Raw genomic sequence first — 23,894 nt, 5'->3', positions numbered from 1 at the left:
TTTAAAGGAAGGTAGCAAAAGACAAAGTCTCAGAATGGCCTTGAAAATAAATTCAAGTGTGCAGGAAAGTCCTGCCACTGCACTTCCTAAACTCAGCCACCTGTTCTAAGTTGTAGTCTCGTGTGGTCAGACCATTCTGATTTCCTTTCAAGCAATCCTGGGGCATGAGTGAACATCTATCTGGAGGGGCAGCTGGCTTAAGAACAAACGAATCCAAAGATGCCGTAATATTCTAAGTCAGTAAGCCGTCGTAACCAACCTCAGTTATTTTTTTTACAAAGTCAACCTAGTGGGCAGGTACAAATTAAGACTCTTGCGTTAACATAACACACTACTATATACGGTCTTTTCAGGTGGCACAAGTGGGAAAGAATCCATCTGCCAATGTCGGAGACATAAGACACATGGGTTCAATTTCCGGGTCAGGAAGATCCCCTGGGGGGAGGGCACGGCAACGCACTCCAGTATTCTTGCCTGGAGAATCCCATGGACAAAGAAGCCTGGAGGGCTACAGTCCATAGCATCACCAAGAGTGGGACACAACTGAAGTGACTTAGCACATACACACTATATAAAAAAGATAAACAACAAGGACCTACTGTATAGCCAGGGAGCTCTACTCAATATCCCATAAAAAGAATATATATACATATATAATACATATGTATAACTGAATCACTCTACTGTACCTCTGAAATTAATACAACATTATAACTATACTCCAATTTTTTTTTTAAAAGTCAATTTATATAATCTTATGAACTCACTTGTTAGAAAAACTAGGATAGTCTCAAAAAAAAAAGGGATCTTAGAAGTTGATGAATTTATGTAGATAAAGTAACAAAACTTTCAAGTACTGCTCAGTATTACTTTCTTTATTATTCTCCATGGTATGGAGTCTTCCTGCTCAATGCATCTTACCAAATGTAAAGAATGGAATGAGTGATCTGGGACCTACTTTACTCTCTCTATTACAGCATCTCTTGTACAGAGCAGATAAACTCAGTGTCAAACCATGAATAGATTCCAAACTCCAAGAAAGCAGAAAACAACAATCTATCCTCTGTAAGTAATTTTTTGAGATTAAAACCCCTTAAGAATAGTAACATAAAAATTGGCCCATTCCCTCCCTGGGCAGCTTTTCTATTAGGAAAGTGGATAAGAACAGCACTATCTGGAAGGATTTCTCAAATACCCCAACTGATGAGTGTAACTTTTAAAGACCCTTTAGAAACTAGAATGTGAGATAAGCTACCACTAAGATACCTTTAGATATTGTTAGGAGTTGTGGGAAGTCAAGACATCATATTGTAGCAGAGTCACATAAATATAATCTCAAAAAAAAAAAAAAAAAAAGCACTGGAAACATATAATTGGAACTATAGGATGCACTGGCTTCCTTAAACACTGCACTCACCTTCACCACAACCTGGCTTGACTCTGTGCAGGCAAGTGGACCCCAGTCTGGCTCAGTGACAAATGCTTCACACCAAGCCCACCTGAACCCTGAGTCCCCAGACCAGCAGCAACATGCCTGCTCTGCCCCTCCCTGACAACAGGATTTTCTCAGCTGCCTCACGGCCATTACATACCACACACTTTATTAGCGATAACTGTGGTGAATGCTTCTGTGCAATTTTAGAAGTCAACTACTCAGGTTTAGTTGTTGGTTTGAATATGTTAGGCCTCAATGTTGAGAAAGGCAGATCGCAGGATTATCCTTTCTGAATATCATGGTGTCTGCTTCCTCTGGCTGAGAATGCAGTGTTAATTTGCTAGAACAATTACAACTTCATCTCTTTTAGAACTCCAGCCATCCAAATATCAAACACTCCACCAATACAACACAATGAGTGTTACCGGGTCAACCAGGAAATACCACATCTTCCCTTCAGAATGTGCCAAAATATTTTCCTTGGAAAATTCTGGAACGACATTGCAATTGTCTTTTTCTTTTGTTTAAACCAGGTGAAAGAAAAGTGAAAAGTGCCAGTTGCTTAGTTGTGTCCAACTCTGTGCGACTCCTCGGACTGTAGCCCGCCAGGCTCCTCAGTGCATGGGATTCTCTAGGCAAGGACACTGGAGCGTGTTGCCATGTTCTTCTCCAGGGGACCTTCCCGGCCCAGGTCTCTGGCATTCCAGGCAGATTCTTACCTGTTTAAGCCATGAGGGACTTAAACAGAAATCCACTCATTTAAAACAAGCTGCATACGCGTGGGCACCTACCTCTCAGTTTTGCCTACAAATTATCTTGCATCTGAAGTTGAAAGACCTCTTTCCATCTTCTGGGCCAGCATCTACATCCTGTCCATCATTCTCTCCCGGATGAGGTCGATAATCGCATAATTGATTATTATGTGATTCACACCATGGGCTCCAGGCCACCATGAAGCTCTACCTTCACCTGACTGTCCAATTCCCTTCTACCAGAATAGTCTTCCTAAAGCACAACTACCAGCATGGCATGTCCCACTCGAAAACCTTCAATGCTTCCTACTGCCTCCATACCCAGTGCACAAGCCTTAGCCCAGCATTCACTCTTCTATGCTTATTGTTGTTGTTTTAACTCTCAGCTTCCCTGTGTGTGCCCTTTCCTTGAAAAGAAAAGAGTCATAGTTTCTAAAAGAGCTAAGCACTCATAGCTCCCTGTTGGAATTCTACTCAAATCTCCTTCCCTAGAATACACTGCACTTCGGCCCCTTCAAACCCACCACGGCCACATTCTGCCTTGCAAGGGCCTTTGTGCTCTGTTATAGTGACCTCCCCAAGAGTAAGGACCAGGTCTTAGCTTCTCGATTCTCCTGATGCATGCTGTTCACTGCCATCCGTAATCCTGATGCTTTGCACACAGTAAACAACAATAAATGTTAGTTCAGGGAAAGGTCCAATGTGAGTTCTTTAAACCCGGGGGGATGGACTTCCCGGGTGGCCCAGCAGCTAAGACTCCATGCTCTCAACACAGAGGGCCTAGGTTTGACCCCTGGTAGGGGAGCTAGATCCCAAATGCCACATCACAGACCCACAATCTGCAGCTAAGACCAGGCATAGCCAAATAAACAAATGAAATAAATAAATTTAAAAACAACAGCATCAACTACAAAAACCCTGGGGAAAGGACACCAGCGATCTCTAACAGTCAGGAATCAGATCTGCTCCTGCTGGCTGGGACATATCAGACCTTGCTAAAAATAATGCATGTCACAGTCTTCCCTGGTGGTCTAGTGATTAAGAATCCACCTACCAACGGAGAGGACAGGGGTTCAGTCTCTAGTCTGGGAACTAAGATTCCCCATGCTGCAGAGCAACTAAGCCTTTGAGCCACAACTCCTGAGCCTGTGCTCCAGAGCTTGCAAGCCACAGCTACTGAGCCCACATACGTTAACTACTGAAGCCTTTGCGCCTACAGCCTGTGCTCTGCATGCAGCAAGAGAAGCCACCAGAACGAGAAGTCATCACACAACCAGAGAAGACCCGTGTAGCAACAAAGACCCGATGCAGCCAAAAATAAATAAGTAACAAGTACACAATCATCTTTTAAAAAAACAATGCAAGTCACAACTCAGCAGGAGATGCATTACTTAATAATAAAGGCATCGTAACTAGTAATAGAGGCACATTTGGGAAAAACTGGAGAGAAAATACTTTAAGGCGTTAAAAATAAATATCTTAAAAGGGAGATGGATGGGAAAACTCTGAAACACTCAGGACCATGGACACCAAGCGTCAGACACGTCAGTCTCAATCATGATACACACCCCTTGCTCATCCAGCTTGAGCAGTTGCTCTGAGACCTTGGGTGAGCTGGAGGCTTGCCTCAGGCACTGGATGCTGAGCTCAGGAATGACGTATTCCAGAACTTCTTTGAGCGGGAGTCCACGTGCAGTCCCATGCCTGGCGGTAGAGGGTATGGCATCTTCCAAAATTGCTCCTCTCAGCGTCGTCAGCTGTGGGGCAAAATAGCACACACTTCAGTTAACCTTGACTCTCTAAAGCACAATGTTTCAATTGCCTTAAAAAAAAAAAAGAAGAAGAAAGAGAAGGCTCTTTTCTAAGTGAGTACAGGAGACTACAGTTCTCAGTCTGCAGAAGCAGATTCAACCTTCATCAGTCTTTACACAGAGGAAGGAGCTGGGTGGGGCTGACATAACCAGGTGTGCCCAAGGCATGAGGAGGAGGGGGCGATGCCCCACCAGGGAGACATAAAGACACACCCCCTGCAGTCAGAGCCAACAGTGCTGAGCCAGGAGCCACAGGGCTGGGCCAGTCGCGGCCACCTCCTCCTCCTTCCCTTCCTTTCTCCCATGGTCTGTCATCTTTTCTTCTACTCTTTTTGTTTTCTTTTTCTTTTTGTATTTTTCCTTTCTATTTGTTTTCTTATTTTTTTCTGTCTTCTACTCTTCATGTTCTTCTATTTAACTTCCCACTGCTGACAATTTCCGAGGCTGGGTGGGGCCACTCTGAGACTCCTAGGGGCAAGTGACTCAGGTCCAAGAAGGCTCTTCCTCCCTATCTGGGATATGTCCTCATGCAGTCACTGTTCTGACACAGCAAATCTAATCCCGGGTCTAATGTGCCGAGAAAGGAACCCAGCAGCACTGCCAGCCTAGAGGCCTGGCTCTCACCCCACCCCTCCCCCTACCCTCCACTCCTGCTACAAAGCAGCCGCGGTGATGGAGGTCACAGTGGCGCCTAGCATTTGCACAGTGCCCAGGGCACGCTGTCCAACAAGACTTTCTGCAGTGATGAGATTGTCCTCCCGCTGCACTGGCTGGCCCGGGAGCCATCATCCCCCAAGTGGCTGTGAAGCACGTGACCTGTTACCCGTGTGGCAGTGGAGCCATATTTCTTATTCAATTCCCTTAAATTCAAACAGCCACCTGTAGTTAGCAGCTACTGAACCGGATGGCACAGGTCCACAACTTAAATTATGCCATCTTCAGAGAGGGCTTTTTTCTCCTGCTTACGGCCCAGAACCTGGGCCCAGGCAAGTAGACACCGAGTACCAGGCCTGGGCAAAGCCTTTGAGGGGCTCTCTGAACTCAGATCCAGCAGTTGCCAAAATACACGTTCAGGACTGTGTGACCAACACATTCCCATCTAATTACAATGGTCAAGAGGATAAAAACTAAAGCGCAAATCAGATCTGGTTCTTTACGTTAATCAACATTCCCATCTACGTGTATCAGCCATCTGTGTAACAGCCACACTTTTCACTCAAAGCAAGACCAGTGGAGGAGTAGCCTGGTTGCTGGTGGGAGGAAGTGTGGGTCCACAGAGCTCCTGGACCCACAGACACGCTAAGCCAACACTCACCTCAGGGGTGGCTTCCTGGTTTTCTGCATTTGATTCTAAAGTTGTTGTTCAATTTTGACATGAATCATATAGTTCAGATTTGATCTCTGCCTTATGCCCAAGAACCTTGCATTCTGATGATTTTATCCTTTCTGTCCTGTGAGGTGACAGTAAAATCACTGCCACTTAACATCCATCACAAGTTTGCAAATATTTCACTAGGAACCAAACAGTGTAAGCCCTTTCAGTCATCTTAACCGGTGTGATCAACATTGACAATGAAAGTAACACCCTGTGGGAAACAACCCAAGCAGTGACCAGAGGCCCAGCCCAGGGCAGACGCCACGAGCGCCCAGTACCTCACTTGTCCTGAAAACCACTCGGTAGTTGAACTGGGGCCCTTCCTTCTCCTTGGGGTCTTCCACCTTCTCCCTCCGGACGCTGACTGCCACAGGGCCGAGGCTCTCATCGATTCCAAAGTAGTTCTGATGCTCTGTGACGGAGAAAGTGGAGGCATGAGAAGAAGAAAGCAGGAAGAGGACGGGGATTTTGCAACTTGTGTATCTAGTCCAGAAGATGCACCAGGGTCTCTGGTGTGGGATTTCCCACAAATGTGGTCAATTTTTTTGTCTCCAACTTAGATGCACTTTTCTTGTTTATTGCAAGAGGACACTTGCTTCACAATGTTGCATTGGTTTCTGCCATTCATCAACATGAATCAGCCACAGGTATACATATGTCTGCCCCCTCCTGTCTCCTGCCCCACCCCATCATGCAGTGCTCTAGAACGGCACAAAGCACTGGGGTTGAGTGCCCGCCTGGTAGGTGACTATGAGGCAGCTAGCATAGGGACCTCCAAGAACATTCTTCCTAAGAGATGATCATTAGTCTCTCACTCACAGAACACTTGTGTGCCAGACATGGTCCTGGCCGTGGGGTCACAACCCAGAAAAACTCCCCCGTCATGAAGCATATATTCCAGAACGCTGCCAGTGATGGCAAGCTCAGCTCTGGGAGAAGCCCTTCTGGATGCATAAGTGAGCTCTGCCAAAAGAAGTATAAAAGCTTCACTCCAACCACACTTTTTAAGTGTCTTCTTCTGCAAGGACCCAGACTTAACACAACACTCAGATGTGGTCCAACCCATACAACACGGAGGGTGCAATTACCCAAATGTTTATTCATGCTGCTTCTCGATTTTAGCAAACCTTCATACCAACAATCCATGCAAAGCGGGCGCTCCATGCAAAGCTCCAGGTGTTATTCATTTACTTCTTAATGAACTGCTGCCCAGTCCATTCTCCAAGGTGCGCACTTATAAAGCTGTTTTTTTTCACCCTGTATGCAAAATCACTTTAATAACCTCCCCCTTTTTTACTTTTATCCCTTTTCAATGTCACCTTAGTGATTTGGGCCAATCTTTCTGATGTATAGTTTTACGTTAAAAAGAAACATGCTCTATCACATGTTTGTAAGCTTGAAAAAAGCCATAGGTATTCCAAAGGCTTTGGATTATGCTAACATCTTCTGCCACAGTAATTTCTGAAGGAATAAGGAATGTTATTCATAAAGTAGAAAACAGGTTAAGTTCAACAAAGAAAAACAGTCCTTGTATCACTCAAGGAAAACATTATCCAAAGCCACTAATGAACACTGGCTACATCTTCAAAGGCAGATTATTTATTTTTTACTTGCAACCAAATGAGATAAATACTGACACACTTTCCTTTTGAACCAGTCAGGACTGGTTCAGCAGCAAGTCCCCTATTTCAGGGACTAAAAAGGTGAATTACTACCTCAGTCCTGGGCTTATACAATAGGAAGTGAGTCTCTTTTTCATGGATGCCTCATCCTTGTAAATTATGTACTGATAATAGTCTGCTTAACTGTTACAAACATGCACAACTCCACTGAAATTAAAAATGAATAAAAAATTAAATAATTAAAAATACATTGCAAAAAATGAATTATTTACCAACAATGAGTTATTTATCAGCAGCCTGATGCATTAAGAACATATTTCAAAAATTACTTGCAAAAATGCTCAGATCAGTTTCTTGGTAGGCATTTGATAAAACCTGTGAACATGAATCAAAAGAAAGTCAGAGGCTTCCCTGGTGGTCCAGTGGTTTAGAATCCACCTGCCAATGCAGGGGACATAGGTTCAATCCCTGGTCCAGGAAGATTCCATATGCTTTCAACTTCTTTTTTAAAAACAAGTATAGCTAATTTACAATATTATGTTCATTTCAGGCATACAGCATAGTGATTCAGTATTTTTATAGACTGTATTCTATTAAAAGTTATATACAAAATAATGGCTATAATTCCCTATGCTGTACAATATATACTTGTTGCTTATCTATTTCATACCAAACAGCCCACATCTCTTCATCCCCTACCCTGACCCTCTACCCTTTCCTCCCCTCACTGGTTACCACTAGCTTGTTTTCTGAATCTGTGAGTCTGTTCTGCTACATATATGCAGTTGTTTTATTTTTTAGATTCTACATACCAATCAATAATTACTTGTCTTTCTCTGACTTATTTCACTAAACATAATATTCTTCAAGTACAATCACATTGCTACAAATGGCGGTGTTTCATTCTTTCTTATGGCTCAATTCTTTATCTATTCATCTGCTGATGAACACGTAGGTTGTTTCCATGTCTTGGCTATTGTGAACAGTGTTACTATGACCACTGGGGTGCATGTATCTTTTTGAATTATAGTTTTCCTCAGGTATATGCCCAGGACTGGGATTGCAGGATCCCATGGCAACTCTATTTTTAGTTTTTTGAGGAACCTCTATACTATTCTCCATACTGGCTGTATCAATTTGCATTCCCACCAACAGAGTAGGAGGGTTCCCTTTTAATCCACATGTGATTAGTGGTGATGGCCATTCTGACTAGTGTGTGGTGATCTATCATGGTTACTTTGATTTCTCTAATAATTAGTGATGTTGAGCATTTTTTCACGTGCTGATTACCCATCTGTATTTCTTCTTTGGAAAAATGTCTGTTCAGGTCTTCTGCCCATTTTCTGATGGGGCTGTTTGGTTTGTGATATTGAGTTGGAAGAGGTATTTATATGTTTTCATTATTAATCCCTTGTTCGTCATCATTTACAGATACTTTCTCACATATGGTAGAATGTCTTTTTGTTTTGTCAATGGATTCTTTTGCAAAAGCTTTTAAGTTTAACTCGATTCCACTTGATTATATTTGCTATCATTTCTTTTGCCTCAGGAGAAAGGTTCAAAAAAAATACTGCTATGACTTATGTCAAAGAGTGTTCAGCCTGTATTCTTTTCAATGAGCTTTATGGTCTGCAAGATTTAGGTCTTTAATCCATTTTGAATTATTTTTGCAGATGGTGTGAGGAAACATTCTCATCTCACTCTTTCACAAGCAGCTGTCCAGTCTTCCAGGCACCAATTACTGATAAGACTGTCTTTTCTCCACTGTATAATGCCTCCTTTATCATAAATCACAGTTGACCATAAATGTGTGGGCTTCTTCCTCACTCTCTGTTCTGTTCCATTGATCCTTGTCTGTTTTTGTGCCACAAGCATGCTGTTTTGATTACTATCACTTTGTAGTATAATCTGACGTCTAGGAGGTGATACTTCCAGCTTTGTTCTTTTTCCTCAAGATTGTTTTGCTAATTTAGGGTTTTTTGTGGATCCATAGGAATTTTAAAATTATCTGCTCTAGTTCTACAAGAAACATCATGGGTATCCTGATAAAGACTGTGTTGGATCTGTAGACTGCTTTGGATAGTAGGACCATTTTAACAAAATCCTTCCATCCAAGAGCACAGGATATCTTTTCATTTCTTTGTATCATCTTCAATTTCCTTCATCAATATTTTATAGTTTTCAGAGTTAAGTTTACTCCTAAATATTTTATTCTTTCAGATGAAATTTTAGACAGGATTGTTATTTTAACTCTCTCTTTCAGTAGTTCATTATTAATCTATGGAAAAGCAACTGATCTCTGTATATTAATCTTGTATTCTGAAACTTTGCTGACTTCACTTATTAGTTCTAATACTTTTAGGTAGATGTGGGGAGGCCATGACTGGGGAGAAGTCTTGGCTATGGGACGCAGCGGTGACCCAATCCCAGAGCCTGGGTAGGGCAGCAGCAGTCACCGCTGGCATTTACTCAAGCAGTACTCTTGCCTGGCAAATCCCATGGACAGAGGAGCCTGGTAGGCTGCAGTCCATGGGGTCGCGAAGAGTCGAACACAACTGACTGACTTCACTTTCACTTTTCACTTTCATGCATTGGAGAAGGAAATGGCAACCCACTCCAGTGTTCTTGCCTGCAGAATCCCTGGGACGGGGGAGACTAGTGGGCTGCCATCTATGGGGTCACACAGAGTCGGACACGACTGAAGTGACTTAGCAGCAGCAGCAGCAGCATCTTGGAAGCAGCCCAAAGCTCTCTGCAGGCCGCTCCACCACAGCTCACTCCACCAACCTGCTCTGTGGAGCAGACTATCTCCTGATGGCCTGCCCCCGCCACCCGCTGCCCTCCGGCGCTGGGGGAGGAGTCATCCTCCAAGCGCAGAACCGGCATGCTCATCAGTTAACTCTGGCCTGCCTTGCCTTATGTGGCACCTTCCGAGTTTGTTCCTCTGTGGCTTTATGCCCTTTTTGCACTCCTTCACCATCAGTTTTTTAATGGTGTTTGGAAGGGAGAGAGAGAACATGTATGTACAAATGGCCAAGTTTAACTAGCATCCCTAAATTCTTTTACTCTTAAATATCTATAATTCTCTCCGGTATTCTTGCCTGGAGAATTCCATGGGCACAGGAACCTGGCCTACTACAGTCCATGGGATGACATGGAGTCAGACATGACTGAAGTGACTTAGCATGAGCATCTGTAAGTCTAATGAACCTGATAATCAGTTTCTGAATCTGAGCTTTCCTACTTATTACCTACTTAATAACCTTGGGTCGTTCTTAACCTCAGCACCACTCCCCCACTCCAAAACATATATATAATACATGTATCATCAATAACCTGAGAAAAGCATTATAGTTGAAGGCAGGCGTCCTACTGACAAAAAACTCAGTGAAAAACAAAAAGAGAGCAAACATAAAATGAACAGCATTATGGGCATTTTGATTTTTGAGTCCAACACAGCTTGAGTCAAACTGAAGGAGATTCATACTTTTAATCTCAAAAAGTTAATCTGTGATCAGAGGTTACATTACAGTCAGGATAGTCTTTTAAAGAAAGCAGTGAGAAAAAAAAAAAAAAAAAAAAGCAGTGGCATACATAATATTTTACTGAGTAATTTCTATCAGGAATTATTATTTTTTTAATGTGTATATTACCCTTTCCACCAAAGATGGCAAATTATAGTAAGAAAAACATTTTTTTCCTTTGGGTCTATCTTTCCAAGCCATGCCCCACACTTGTTTTTGACTCTTTTCTCCATCTCTCACAGACACACACTATCTTTTTCTTCCCAAACTTCAAACTTTTTATTTTGTATTGGGATATAGCCGATTAACAACGTTGTGGTTGTTTCAGGTGAACAGCAAAAGGTCTCAGCCATATACACACATAAATCCATTCTCCCCCAAACCCCCATCCCATCCAAGCTGGCACGTAACACTGAGGATGGTTCCATGTGCTGTACTTATACTGTTGGCTATCCATTTTGAATACAGCAGTGCAGACACATGCTTCTGAATGCAAGGAGAGGTGACTTTTCTGCTGTGTACAACCACCACACCTCTGGACTCACCAGTTCTGAGTCCCTGCAGCTATTTTCTAAGGAATCTCTCCGTGCTTTCAGTTTCACCAAGGAATACAGCAGGTTACCTGGATGTGTTTCTAAGGAAATAATATTGTCTTCTGCTGCACACTGGAGCACTCTGTCTAGCTTTTATATAGGGCATTCCACGTATCATGAAGATAAGAGCAGGAAAGGTGCTCCCTATGTCTCCAGGAGGGAGCCGAGGTAACCCTCAAATGACACCTGGTCCCTTTCAGGACTGCTCAGCCTGTTCATGTGTATCACAAGAGCCTTGCCCTCTGTGGGACAGGACAATGAGCCCCTCACCCAAGGGGCCCGTCTTCATCCCAGGCACCTGATTTCCATAAAACTGCTTCAAGAGAGAATCAAACAAAATTCTTCCTTGGCAGAATAGAAGCTATGAAAAGACGGTGGGAAAGCTGAATGAAAACCCACGTATTATGCAAATAAAAGGCCAGATTAAAAAAAAAAATCGATTAACAAGATTTCAGTGCAGGAAATGAGATTCAGCACATTGCTCTGCTGCACTTTGTTCAGTAAAGAAAAGAAAACATTCTAATTTGGAAGAGTTGTTTTTTCTTTTTTAAGGGCTATGTGGAACCTTAGTCCAAACGCTGTTTCCAGGCACTGTCAAATCTTGGACGGTAGATATACTGGGTTCATCTCATGGACTGAAGAGGCGAGGATCCCAATGCTCCAGGCTGCCGAGGCCAGCATGTAAGAGAAGCCCTGCGCCTCTCCCTCACGAGGTTTCTCACCTGGTCACGGTGCCACCAGCAAGTCCACCAGAACCACCAGTGACTGGGTCGGGCCCCTTCCCCCTGCATTGGTCAGTACACACAGCAAAGCTTCCCTTTCATGGTTCTGTGTTTTTTCAACAGTCAGCTGATGATTTCACTGTCAGCTCACTGCCTCTCTGGGTTAAACCCGTGGCTGCAGGTGACTGCTGTCTAATCTCCTACCTATGATGTATCTTCTGTCATCTTCCCCTCCAAAGCACTATTTAATCACCTCCTCTGTTCCAGGAGTTATACAGACATGAATAAGGAATGACAAATTCATAAATGAATGAATGAAGAAAACAATAGGACCTGCTTTCACAGATAATTACATTAAGAATCATTAGAGAACCTCAAGGAACCTCAAACTCCCTGCTAATGTTTCATCAATTATCAAATTTGATGAGGAAAATGATGCTTTTTGGTTACATGAAGGCTCTTTCAACCAAAGTTTAACCAAAGCATCAGTGAAGCTTAAAAAGTCCAGTGTATTACAGTGAAAATAACAGTATTAAGGATACCTTACATAAATAAACTCATTCATCTCCATAACTATGAGCAAGTATTCCCATTTCACAGAAAGTAATACTGAAGCTGACAGGTCAATGGCATGCTCAGAGTCAGAAGCCCATGTGACAGTCAGGATGCAAGCCTAGACAGTCTGGCTTTAAAGCTCCTTCATGGCAAGCAACTCAAGTGTGAACAAACTTATGGGTGCCAGCAGGGAGGATGGATAGCAGGGATAGTTAGGGAGCTGGGGATGGACATGCACACGCTGCTATATTTAACATGATAACCAACAAGCACCTACTGTACAGCACAGGGAACTCTGCTCAGTGTTACATGGCAGCCTGGATGGGCGGGGAGTTTGGGGGAGAAAGAATGCGTGTATATGTATGGCTGAGTCTCTTTTTGTCCACCTAACACTATCACACTGTTGTTAACTGGCTATACTTCGATACAAAATAAAAAGTAAAATAAATAAATAAATAAAAATACGGCAACTCAAGGGTGATGACATTACTGTAAAGATTTAAATTGTAAAAATCAACTCATACCCAGTAAAATGAACACAACTTAAAGATGAGACAGCAAGCCTCTCCTGAATGTAAGGATGGTATCTTAGGAGACACAATTTTAAGAAAGCCTTGAATAACAAGTATAACTTGCGAAGTAAGGTAGCTACCAATGAATTCCTTTGATAAGGTATAAATTTTAGTATTATCCGCTATGAGAATGGGGAGGAGAAAGAAAATACTACAAGAGCAAGAAAGGGTTTCTGCATAAAAGCTGAGAGGGCCAGTCATTGCTGAGGGGAGTAGTTGTCCAGCTTTCCTTTAATTTTTAAGTGGGGCAAAGAATGAAATAAATTTTGGATCTAAACAAACACAGGGTTCAGTTCAATTCAGTTCAGTTGCTCAGCTGTGTCCAACTCTTTGCGACCCCATGAATCGAAGCACACCAGGCCTCCTTGTCCATCACCAACTCCCGGAGTTAAACTCATGTCCATCGAGTCGGTGATGCCATCTAGCCATCTCATCCTCTGTCGACCCCTTCTCCTCCTGCCCCCAATCCCTCCCAGCATCAGAGTCTTTTCCAGTGAGTCAACTCTTCGCATGAGGTGGCCAAAGTACTGGAGCTTCAGCTTCAGCATCATTCCCTCCAAAGAAATCCCAGGGCTGATCTCCTTCAGAATGGACTGGTTGGATCTCCTTGCAGTCCAAGGGACTCTCAAGAGTCTTCTCCAACACCACAGTTCAAAAGCATCAATTCTTCGACGCTCAGCTTTCTTCACTGTCCAAGTCTCATATCCATACATGACCACTGGAAAAACCATAGCCTTGACTAGACAGACCTTTGTTGGCAAAGTAATGTCTCTGGTTTTCAATATGCTATCTAGGTTGGTCATAACTTTGCTTCCAAGGAGTAAGCATCTTTTAATTTCATGGCTGCAGTCACCATCTGCAGTGATTTTGGAGCCCCCCAAAATACAGGTAGGTGGGTTTTAATAAGTTACTAGCCGGAGAAGGAAATGGCAGTGTTCTCCAGTGTTCTTGCCTGGAGAATCCCAGGGATGGAGGAGCCTGGTGGGCTGCTGTCTATGGGGTCCACAGAGTTGGACACAACTGAAGTGACTTAGCAGCAGCAGCAGGCACTCTTGAGACTCAATGTTCCAAAGACCCTAATTTCCAACTTTATTGTACCAGTGTTACCACAAATAAGTTCATGTGACCTAAGCACAGTGCGGCCAAACAAACCAAAACTCTGAGTTTGGAATAGAGGTTTACTGCAGTGCCATAAGGAGACGAGAGGCTTGTGCTCAAAAATTCCTAAACTCCCCCAGAGGGGTTTAGAAAAGCACTTTTAAAGGCAAGGTGAGGGAGAGGTGTGGTTAGTTGTAAGCTTCTCGGGGTTCAGAATCCTTTGTTCTTACAGCTGTCCACATAGGTCAGATCATGATGTTCCTGTAGCTGTCCAGTAAGACAAATGCTATTCTCTCTTCTGCAACTTTTTATCTCCATAGGAATAAGAAAGTATAATACCAGAAAAGATCAGCACCTCCAGAATGGACTCTCCTGTATATTTCAGGCTTTAGGTACCATTCTTACTTTGTAGCAAAAGCAATAGTATACAAAGGTTAAAGTAAAAGAAACACATCTAATATGGGGGCAGATTTATTCTTCCTTGTTACACCAGTAGCAAAATGCAAGGAAGTTTTCCCAGTTAACTGCCACATTGGTCAAGCTATACAGAAATATTAGAGTATTAATACCTCTTCCAAGAGAAATATGAGAGTGTTACTCCTCAGTAGCTGACTGAGAACACTCCTGAGGCCAAAGGATGGATATGATGAACTAGCATACAGTTCTAAGGTGCTGCAGTGGGTGGAAACTGTGACCTCCCCAGCACAGTATGTATGTTTCTCCAGCCACGCACCCCCCCACCCCATCTGCCACATGGAACCCATATGACCGTAATCCACAGGCTGAATCTCGGCTGTAGCTGGGTGATTCCTCCCTGCTAAGAGCCCCTCTGGACCTCAGTGGGAACTCTGTGGAGGCACTGGCCAGGCACTGAAGTTAAGAACTGAGCTGACTGTGTCCACTAAAGGAGGAATTTGCATCTTAGAAGAGTATTATTGTTAGGTGGTACTCAGTTCACCCATATGAATATAATAGTGTCCAATTCCCTATTAATTCTCTTCAGTGACTGTATAAAACCAGAAGAGGGGGGAAAAAAAGAAGCCACCAGGCATGAAATTCAAAGCAAATGCAGCCATGCATCACTCAGGCATGGGGTTCATTTCATATGTAAAATTATCCTCATGCCCACAACTGCCACATTAGTGAAACTTAAGTGAATGTGTTTGGAATGGAGTAGCAGACTTCACCAGATACCTTTCCCTGGGGCCCACTCTCCCATCTGGTTCTCTCTACTTTTTTCCCATCTTTTAACAATTAAAATACTGCCCTTTAACTGCTGTACCAGAGGTGGGGATAATAGTTCCTTTTTAGAGGAAAGTCTCTTACATTTATTTAAGAACTCTTGGGAGGACAAGAACACACAGAATTTAACAGGCACTGCTCTAAGCCCTTTCTTTATAGATTTTTTTTTTAATGATCCCATTTTGTGGATGATTAACTGAGATACAATGAAGTTCAAGAATTTGCCCCAAACTGAGTTGGGATGAAAACCCAAGAGCCTGATTTCAGTCTATGCTCTTTCCATCAAGATAGGCCAAGTCGCTGCCCAGAAGGGAGGGGAGTTTGGGGGAGAATGGATACACGTGTATCTATGGCTGAATCCCTTTGCTGTTCACCTGACACTATGGCAACATTGCTAATGGGCTAAACCCCAATTCAAAATAAAAAGTCTTCTAAAAAAAGATACAGCACAGTCACAGGCCCCAACTACCAGAGTGGACAGACATCTCTGCCCACTGGCAAAAAGAACCCCACTGCCATAAAACCATCAGCTGATAGCAAGAGGGGCGAGTTAGCAGTCACACATATTCTAGAAGAATCCTTTCTCACTATCTGCTCATTCAGCAGATGTACAAAACAAGTATGACTCTTCAATTAAAACATCAATGACAAAGACTGCCATCAGAGAAAAGGGTAAATTCACATAGATCAGGGTAAGCGTAGTTTTAAAAATAAGTGAACTTAAAGATGAGCTGGAGGTATGACAGATCCGCTGGGCAGGGCTGGGCCAGACATAGGAAGGGCCTTCAAAGCTGAAGAGCTGGTATCTCAAGGTGTAATAGTGAAAGTAAAGTCACTCAGTCGTGTCCAACTCTTTGTGACCTCGTGGACTGTAGCCTACCAAGCTCCTCTGTCCATGCGATTCTCCAGGCAAGAATACTGGAGTGGGTTGCCATCTCCTTAATCTGACTTCATATTGGTACTGTTTCTTTTACTTTAACCTTTGTATCCTATTGCTTTTGCTACAAGTTAATAATGTTGCCTACAGCCGGACATATACAGGACAGCCCATGCTCAAGGCTCTGACATTTGACAATATAACACGATACAACACTTCCCCATTCATTTAACGATTAGAGAGAATAACAGTTATCTTGTTGGAGAGTTACAGGAATGTCACCATCTGACAAACCTGGACGGTGTAAGGACAAAGGATTCCTACCAACAAGTTACAACAGCCAAACACCCTTCCCTCACCTTTTAGTATTAAAACACCCTGAATTCCAACTCTAGTTAAGATGGATCTTTAGGACACTAGTCTGTCTTCTCAACCTGCTGGTTTTCTGAATAAAGTCACTATTCCTTGCCCTAACAACTTGTCTCGATTTGTTAGCCTGTCGTGCAGTAAGCTGTATGACCTTGGACTCCACAACGGGCAGCAATGGACTTTGGAAAAGCCAGGAAATACCCTACATTGTTGTATGTATATGGCTTTTGTTGGATGCCTGGTCCACTTGGAAACAGCTAAACACTGTTTTCTGGAAAAGTTCCAACCTTTTTGAAAAGAATTCCAATCTGCCTACCCCTAAGATCTCTTGTAAATCGAAGATGGGAAGGGGAAACTGAAGAAGTTCTCTGTCATATTCAGGAGCACACGGTGGAACTATAAACACTAGGACCCCTAAGAACCAGGAAGAGGGGAGAAAATGAGGACAACTAAGACTCTTTCATATTCACTACAGAGTCTGCCCTATAAAACCCACCCAGTTCCTCATGAAGGACTTCTACAATATACATATTTCTTTCATTGAACTTGTCACCAAAAATCATAAGAAAAAAATGAGTAGGGCCTCCTTCAGAGAGTTCAGTGAAGGTGTGGGGACTACAGCACCAAGGACATCCCAAACAGTCCCTCAGCTTAACCTGAAGATTTCAAGGGGTGGGGGAGATTTAAAGGGGATGTCTTGTGCATTTCAATTCAGGTAGCAGATATAGGAAATCCTACAGCTTGACAATCCTCCTGCCTCTCAAATTTGAGAAAGATACTCATGGCAAGTATGTACAGGAAGGGCTGTACAAAACTGACAGCTTGTTAGTTTTCATTCTATTTTAAACAGCAGAGTCAGCAGTTTGCAGAATCCTAATGGTAGTTGGATAAAGTAACAACAACCTGTAGGCTTGCTACTCAAGAATCATATTTGTTTTTTCTTTCTTCTTTTAAAGATTCTGACTGTAAATATATCATGTGAATTTATAACTTAAAAATTTTTTAAATTGGGTAAACGATTAAACATTTTTTTGATTTACAGAAAAGTTGCAAAGATAGGAGAGTTCTCTTATACCACTCACCCAGCTTTCAAGCTGTTAACATCTTTTATACTTTGGTTTATTTGTTCAATTAATGAACCAACAGTGATATGTCATTATCAGCTGAAGCCCATAGTTTGCTCAGATTTTCGCACCGTTTACCTAATGTCCTCTTCCTGCCTGAGGACCCTACTTAGGACGCCACGTGACATGGTCACCCTGTCTCTTCCGGCGCCTCTAGAGTAACGGTTTCTCAGACTCCCCTTTTTTCATGACCATGGCAGTTTTGAGAAGTACTGGGCCGGGATTTTTCTAGAATGTACCTCAGCTGGGATCTGTTTAATGTTTTTCCCTAAACTGACTGAGGTTATGTGTTTGGAGAGGAAGATCACAGAAATGCCACTCCTATCACATCAAGGGTATAACCGCCCACACGGTTTACTGCTGTTGATGCTGACCTGGATCACCTGCTTGGCAAGTGTTTGCCAGACTTGTCCCCTCTTCCCACACTCTGTCCTTTGCAGGTGAGTGAGCACAGCCCACATTTAAGTGGAGAAGGGGAAGGCGATGACTTAAATTTTATAATTTTCCAAATTTTATAAAATGTAAACAGTTTTATAATAACTTGCTTTTCAAGTAAAGATCTATTATTAAAATGAATATTCATCAATATATTTTACATGAGTGGTTTTATAGATGTAAGACGTAAATGTCTATTTCTGTGCTCCCGTCAAGTTCATAGGTCTTTTTTGTTTAAAGTAAAGCAAATACAGTCATTAACTCTTCTGCCCAGGGCATGGCTGGCAAACACCTGGCATCTCCCCACACACCCACGGGGGATAATGATCACTGACCATGACTCTCAGTGTGCTCATGCAGCTTTGTACACAATGACAAAAGTGTCCATGAAGGAAACATGGGCACCCAAGGCAAGCTCCACAGCACTCAGTGGAGAAGGTTATATTTACATATGTTTATCTGCAAAAGAAAAGGCCTAGCAGGATAAAGAGGAACTGTTCCTGGGAATTCTCTCTCACGGACTGGAATAGTTTTCTTTCTTTTTCCTTTGCTTCTCTACCTCTTCTTATTTTCCCACAATGATCATACACATTTATATGCCATTTAAAAATTATAAACCAAAAAAGTATATTAAAAAGTGAAGATATCAGTTTGCTGACAAAGGTCCATACAATCAAAGCTATGGTTTTTCCATGTATAGATGTGAGTTGCACCATAAAAAAGGCTGAGCACCCAAGAATTGATGCTTTCAAATTGTGGTACTGGAGAAGACTCTTGAGAGTCCCTTGGACTGCAAGGAGATCAAACCAGTCAATCCTAAAGGAAATCAACCCTGAATATTCATTGGAAGGACTGATGCTGAAGCTGAAGCTCCAATACTTTGGCCGCCTGATGTGGAGAGACAACTCACTGTAAAACACCTGATGCTGGAAAGACTGGAGGCAGAGGGAGAAGGAGGCAGCAGAGGGTGAGACGGTTAGAGGGTACCACTGCTTCAATGGACAGGAATCTGAGCAAACTACGAGAGACAGTGAAGGACAGGGGGCCTGCTGTACTGCAGTCCATGCAGTCCATGGGGTCGCAGAGAGTCAGACACGACTTAATGACTGAACAACAACAAGAACCTCCCCCACCAAAAAAAAAAAGAATAAATATTGTCAATCTTAGTAGTTTCCCCACATTCACAGAAACATGTTCCCAAACCAGACACGTGGCCCTCCCAAGACAATGCTCCCAAAGGCTCAGACACAACTCCGTCATTTCTCACTTCACTCCTGAGTCATCCAAGAAGTGCAGCTTTATCCTTTGATTTCACCTTCTGGAGTCATTCTTGTGTGTGTGACCTGAATTAAGGCATTGAACAGCTTTAGAACTCATGAGCAACTCTCAGGTGCACAACCACCTAAAAAGCACAGGACACACAGAAACCCACAGCCTCTGTGTGCTGAGCGAGGGGCTGTGGCTCCAGCCGCACTGGGGACAGCCAGTTGCTCACTGGCGGCTCTTCGTGGCCCAAAGCCCCCAGGGGTCTGCTGTGTTCCAAGGAAAGCTAAAGGGAACTGATTCAAATGTGTTCTTTTTAATGGCTGAGTAATACTCCATTGTGTATATGTACCACAGCTTTCTTACCCATTCATCTCCTGATGGACATCTAGGTTGCTTCCACGTCCTGGCTATTATAAACAGTGCTGCGATGAACATTGGGGTACATGTGTCTCTTTCAATTCCAGTTTCCTCGGTGTGTATGCCCATAAGGCAGTTCTATTTGCAGTTTTTTAAGGAATCTCCACACTGTTCTCCATAGTGGCTGTACTAGTTTGCATTCCCACCAACAGTAGGGTTCTCTTTTCTCCACACCCTCTCCAGCATTTATTGCTTGTAGACTTTTGGATCGCAGCCATTCTGACTGGTGTGAAATGGTACCTCACTGTGAGAACTCATGTACACCCATGGCGGATTCATGTTGATGTATGGCAAAACCAATACAGTATTGTAAAGTAAAATAAAGTAAAAAAGAATTTTAAAAGCACAGAAAACCAAACAAAATTTTAAGTTGTGAATACTAAATAAAACTTTTGGATGTATAAGAAAAAAAAAGAAAGCTAAAAGAAATTCCCCCACCAAGTCCACAGCAGGAATCTCCCTCCATCCAGGGGGCCTTAGCTCCCAGGAGGAAACCATAAGTTCACTAGTGTTCCATGATGCAAACAGCAGCCTAGCCCAAAGCAACACGGTCATCGCCAGTAGAAGGAAGGGACATTAGGGAGCATTCACCAGGCTGGCTACAATCCCCACGCTCTTTCAAAAAGCTGCTTCACTGAAGGCTACAGACAGATTTGCCCAGACAAGCAATGCTGCCCACAGGGCACCATGGCAGGCCACTCCCCTACATAAATCCTTTTGCAAAGTTATTCAAAGCCATTCGGTGACTGTGTCACAGGAATATACGTCGGCACAAAACACAGCCATTTCATGTTAACTGCCCAGTAGAGAGTCCACTGCCTTATTAGGGGTTGGGTCTTTAAACCTTTCCCAGAGACTGGGAGCCATGTCATTCTTTTGAAAATGAAGTTTCACAGAGAACAATGAAGAATCATGAAGGAAAATAAAAGGCATTTTGGAAAGTGTCAAAAGATTCCATGACAGCCCTCTTCCAAAGAGAACAACTGAGCGAAGGGAAAAGAGAAAGGGAAAGAAAAAAGCTACCTGCAAAAACACCCTCCCTATCTGGGCCAGTCTGCCCAGGGCCCCTGCTCCTGAACAATGCTGTTCCTCCAACGTGTGACATGTTGGGGGTTATTCCAATGGTTGAAGCTGGTATGAATCTGGCTTGATGCAAAAATGAGGGGAAATCATTAATTCAGTCACTGCACTTTATCTGGCAGACATATGGTCCTTGGAAAAGGCCTGGCTCCATTCCCACACAGAGGAAGCCTTAGCCACCTGGCCACCAGAAACCCAGGCTGCTGCCTCTGCCTTTAGTCCTTAATGGCTGGACAGAGAGACCAGCCAGAGCATTAGCAGCTACTGTTCTAGCTGACTGCATTGTGGAGTCACATGGGCCCACAGGAAAAAGCTAAATATAGGAGGAAGCAAGCACCGTCCATGGCTACAGGAGCGCGCTGAGCAGCAGGGCTGGGCAGGCTGATTCTGTCTCCTTCTGCTCCCTCCCGGCTCCAGGTCCCATTAGCTGCAAACAGCCAGGGCGCCCAGTACAGAACAGCAGCGCACAAGACGAAGGGCCTCAGCGGCAACTGCCCAGCTCCCTCATCCTGCAGGCTTTGCTGAGCGGGCTCGCAGACCCAGGGGGAGCCCAGCAACCCCGAGCTTTCAAACCAGACGTCTACGCTGACCTACAACTCACTCACAGGTCCTCTGTGCTCAGATTTCTTTCTTTTTTATGTTTTATTTCACACTCAAACCCACCAAGTTTAATGGTGTCATTCCTAAAGTCCAAGAAAATCCTCAGGAGCAAGTCAGAAAAAGTAGAGAAAATAAGCCACTCACACACAGCTCTTTCTAATCATCAGGAAGTAACAGTAAGAGTTCCAGAGAAAAACTACAAAAAGCAGTTAAGAGGATCAAAAGAATCTGCAAACTTAAATCATCTCTTGGAATAGACCCTAAGGACATTAAATGGATCAGAGGGTGGCAACCTTGGGTGCAGAAAACGTTGGTTTTTTATTCTGTATACACTATTGACTTACTACACTAAGATATACAAAGGAATGCAAATGAGATGCCAGCAGTAAGTATCTGTATAAATATGCATCATACATAAACACATATATATCCTTTTTTTACATCCTGATGTTTTAAAGGGTGAATCACAAAAACTACTTACTAAACTCAATTTGCCAGCATGACTCACTGCTTAAGGATTTCAGGGTGTAATAACTCTAAGAGACTATTTTACCACTAGCACTGACAGCCATAGCTTCATCAATTAAAAAAAAAAGATTTTAAGCAGGAAGTCTATTTCTCCATGGTTCAGTTCAGTTCAGTCACTCAGTCGCGTCCAACTCTTTGCAACCCCATGAATTGCAGCATGCCAGGCCTCCCTGTCCATCACCAATTCCCAGAGTTCACCCAAACTCATGTCCATAGAGTTGGTGATGCCATCCAGCCACCTCATCCTCTGTCGTCCCCTTCTCCTCCTGCCCCCAATCCCTCCCACATCAGAGTCTTTTCCAATGAGTCAACTCTTCACATGAGGTCGCCAAAGTATTGGAGTTTCAGCTTTAGCATCATTCCTTCCAAAGAACGTCCAGGACTGATCTCCTTTAGAATGGACTGGTTGGATCTCCCTGAAGTCCAAGGGACTCTCAAGAGTCTTCTCCAACACCACACTTCAAATACATCAATTCTTCAGCACTCAGCTTTCTTTACAGTCCAACTCTCACATCCATAAATGATCACTGGAAAAACCATAGCCTTGACTAGATGGACCTTTGTTGGCAAAATAATGTCTTAATATGCTTAATAATGTCTTTAATATGCTCTCTAGGTTGGTCATAACTTTGCTTCTAAGGAGTAAGCGTCTTTTAATTTCATGGCTGCAATCACCATCTGCAGTGATTTTGGAGCCCAAAACAATAAAGTCTGACATTGTTTCCACTGTTTCCCCATCTATTTCCCATGAAGTGATGGGACCAGATGCCATGATCTTCGTTTTCTGAATGTTGAGCTTTAAACCAACTTTTTCACTCTCCTCTTTCACTTTCATCAAGAGGCTTTTTAGTTCCTCTTCACTTTCTGTCATAAGGGTGGTGTCATCTGCATATCTGAGGGTACTGATATTTCTCCCAGCAATCTTGATTCCAGCTTGTGCTTCTTCCAGCCCAGCGTCTCTCATGATGTACTCTGCATATAAGTTAAATAAGCAGGGTGACAATATACAGCCTTGACGTACTCCTTTTCCTATTTGGAACCAGTCTGTTATTCCTTTCCCAATGAATACTGCCTTCCCTTATCCCACTTCCACCTCGAGAGCATCTGTGAGCAGAGTTTTATAATGCACTGCCCCTGAGGGCCATGATTTATTTCTGGCATAGACTAAAGAGAAGGTCCTGGGTTCTGTGAGTTCACTGGCTCCAAGGCAACAGCTCACATTGGTGATACTCAGGGACCAGGGCTGAGATGGGAGTGCAGGGGACACAGCCGGGGAACTAACATGTTGACAAAATTATTTCAGTCACACCACATCGTCAGTACAAGAACAACTCAAAGTATATGACCAGTCACCATTCCAGTGTCTGCTTATTTAGCTATGGGTGCTTATCAACATTACATTCACTTCATTAATTTATATGACTTCATAATATTGTGATTATGGATGATCGGTTAAATTTAGATTGATGCAAAAGTGGGGGAAACTTATTCATTTAATAATTCATTTATTCATTTAATAAATGTAAGTGTGTAGTCCCTAAGAAGGCTCCAGGGACTGTGTGGATGGAGTGACCTTCTGAGGTCAGAGTTAAATCATCTCATGGAACAGATCCTCAGGACATTAAATGGATGAGACAGTGGCAACCCTGGGTGCAGAAAACATCGGCTCTTTACTCTGTATACATTGTGTAGACTTACTACACTAAGATATGATAAGGAATGCAAATGAGATGCAGGCAGTAAGTATTTACTGACCTAACCCCAAACCTAACCCCAAAACAGCTGGAGTCAGACTGCAGACAAGCATTCTGAAGATAGAAACCAATACTAAACAAATTCAGAGTGCAGTCAGCTCGAACTTATCCATGCCAGTGGCAGAATGGTTTACTCATGAAGG

At 43.1% G+C, this 23,894-nt stretch overlaps 1 protein-coding gene across 5 annotated transcripts in view; it reads right to left on the bottom strand.

The window, feature by feature from the left end:
• Positions 1-23,894, bottom strand: part of SIPA1L2 (signal induced proliferation associated 1 like 2) — a 246,651-nt gene that overhangs the window by 91,735 nt on the left and 131,022 nt on the right. For all 5 annotated transcript variants that reach the window (XM_040242739.1, XM_040242738.1, XM_040242742.1 and 2 more), the window contains exons 4-5: positions 5,652-5,785; positions 3,756-3,944 (exon numbers count right to left, since the gene is read on the bottom strand). In XM_040242739.1, coding sequence (XP_040098673.1) covers positions 3,756-3,944; positions 5,652-5,785 — 323 coding nt within the window. The remainder of the gene's footprint in view (positions 1-3,755; positions 3,945-5,651; positions 5,786-23,894) is intronic.

The sequence above is a fragment of the Oryx dammah genome, unplaced genomic scaffold, assembly GCF_014754425.2.
Source record: "Oryx dammah isolate SB20612 unplaced genomic scaffold, SCBI_Odam_1.1 HiC_scaffold_6, whole genome shotgun sequence".
NCBI classification, from domain to species: Eukaryota; Metazoa; Chordata; class Mammalia; order Artiodactyla; family Bovidae; genus Oryx; species Oryx dammah.
This window is presented reverse-complemented; position numbering and strand designations above follow the sequence as displayed.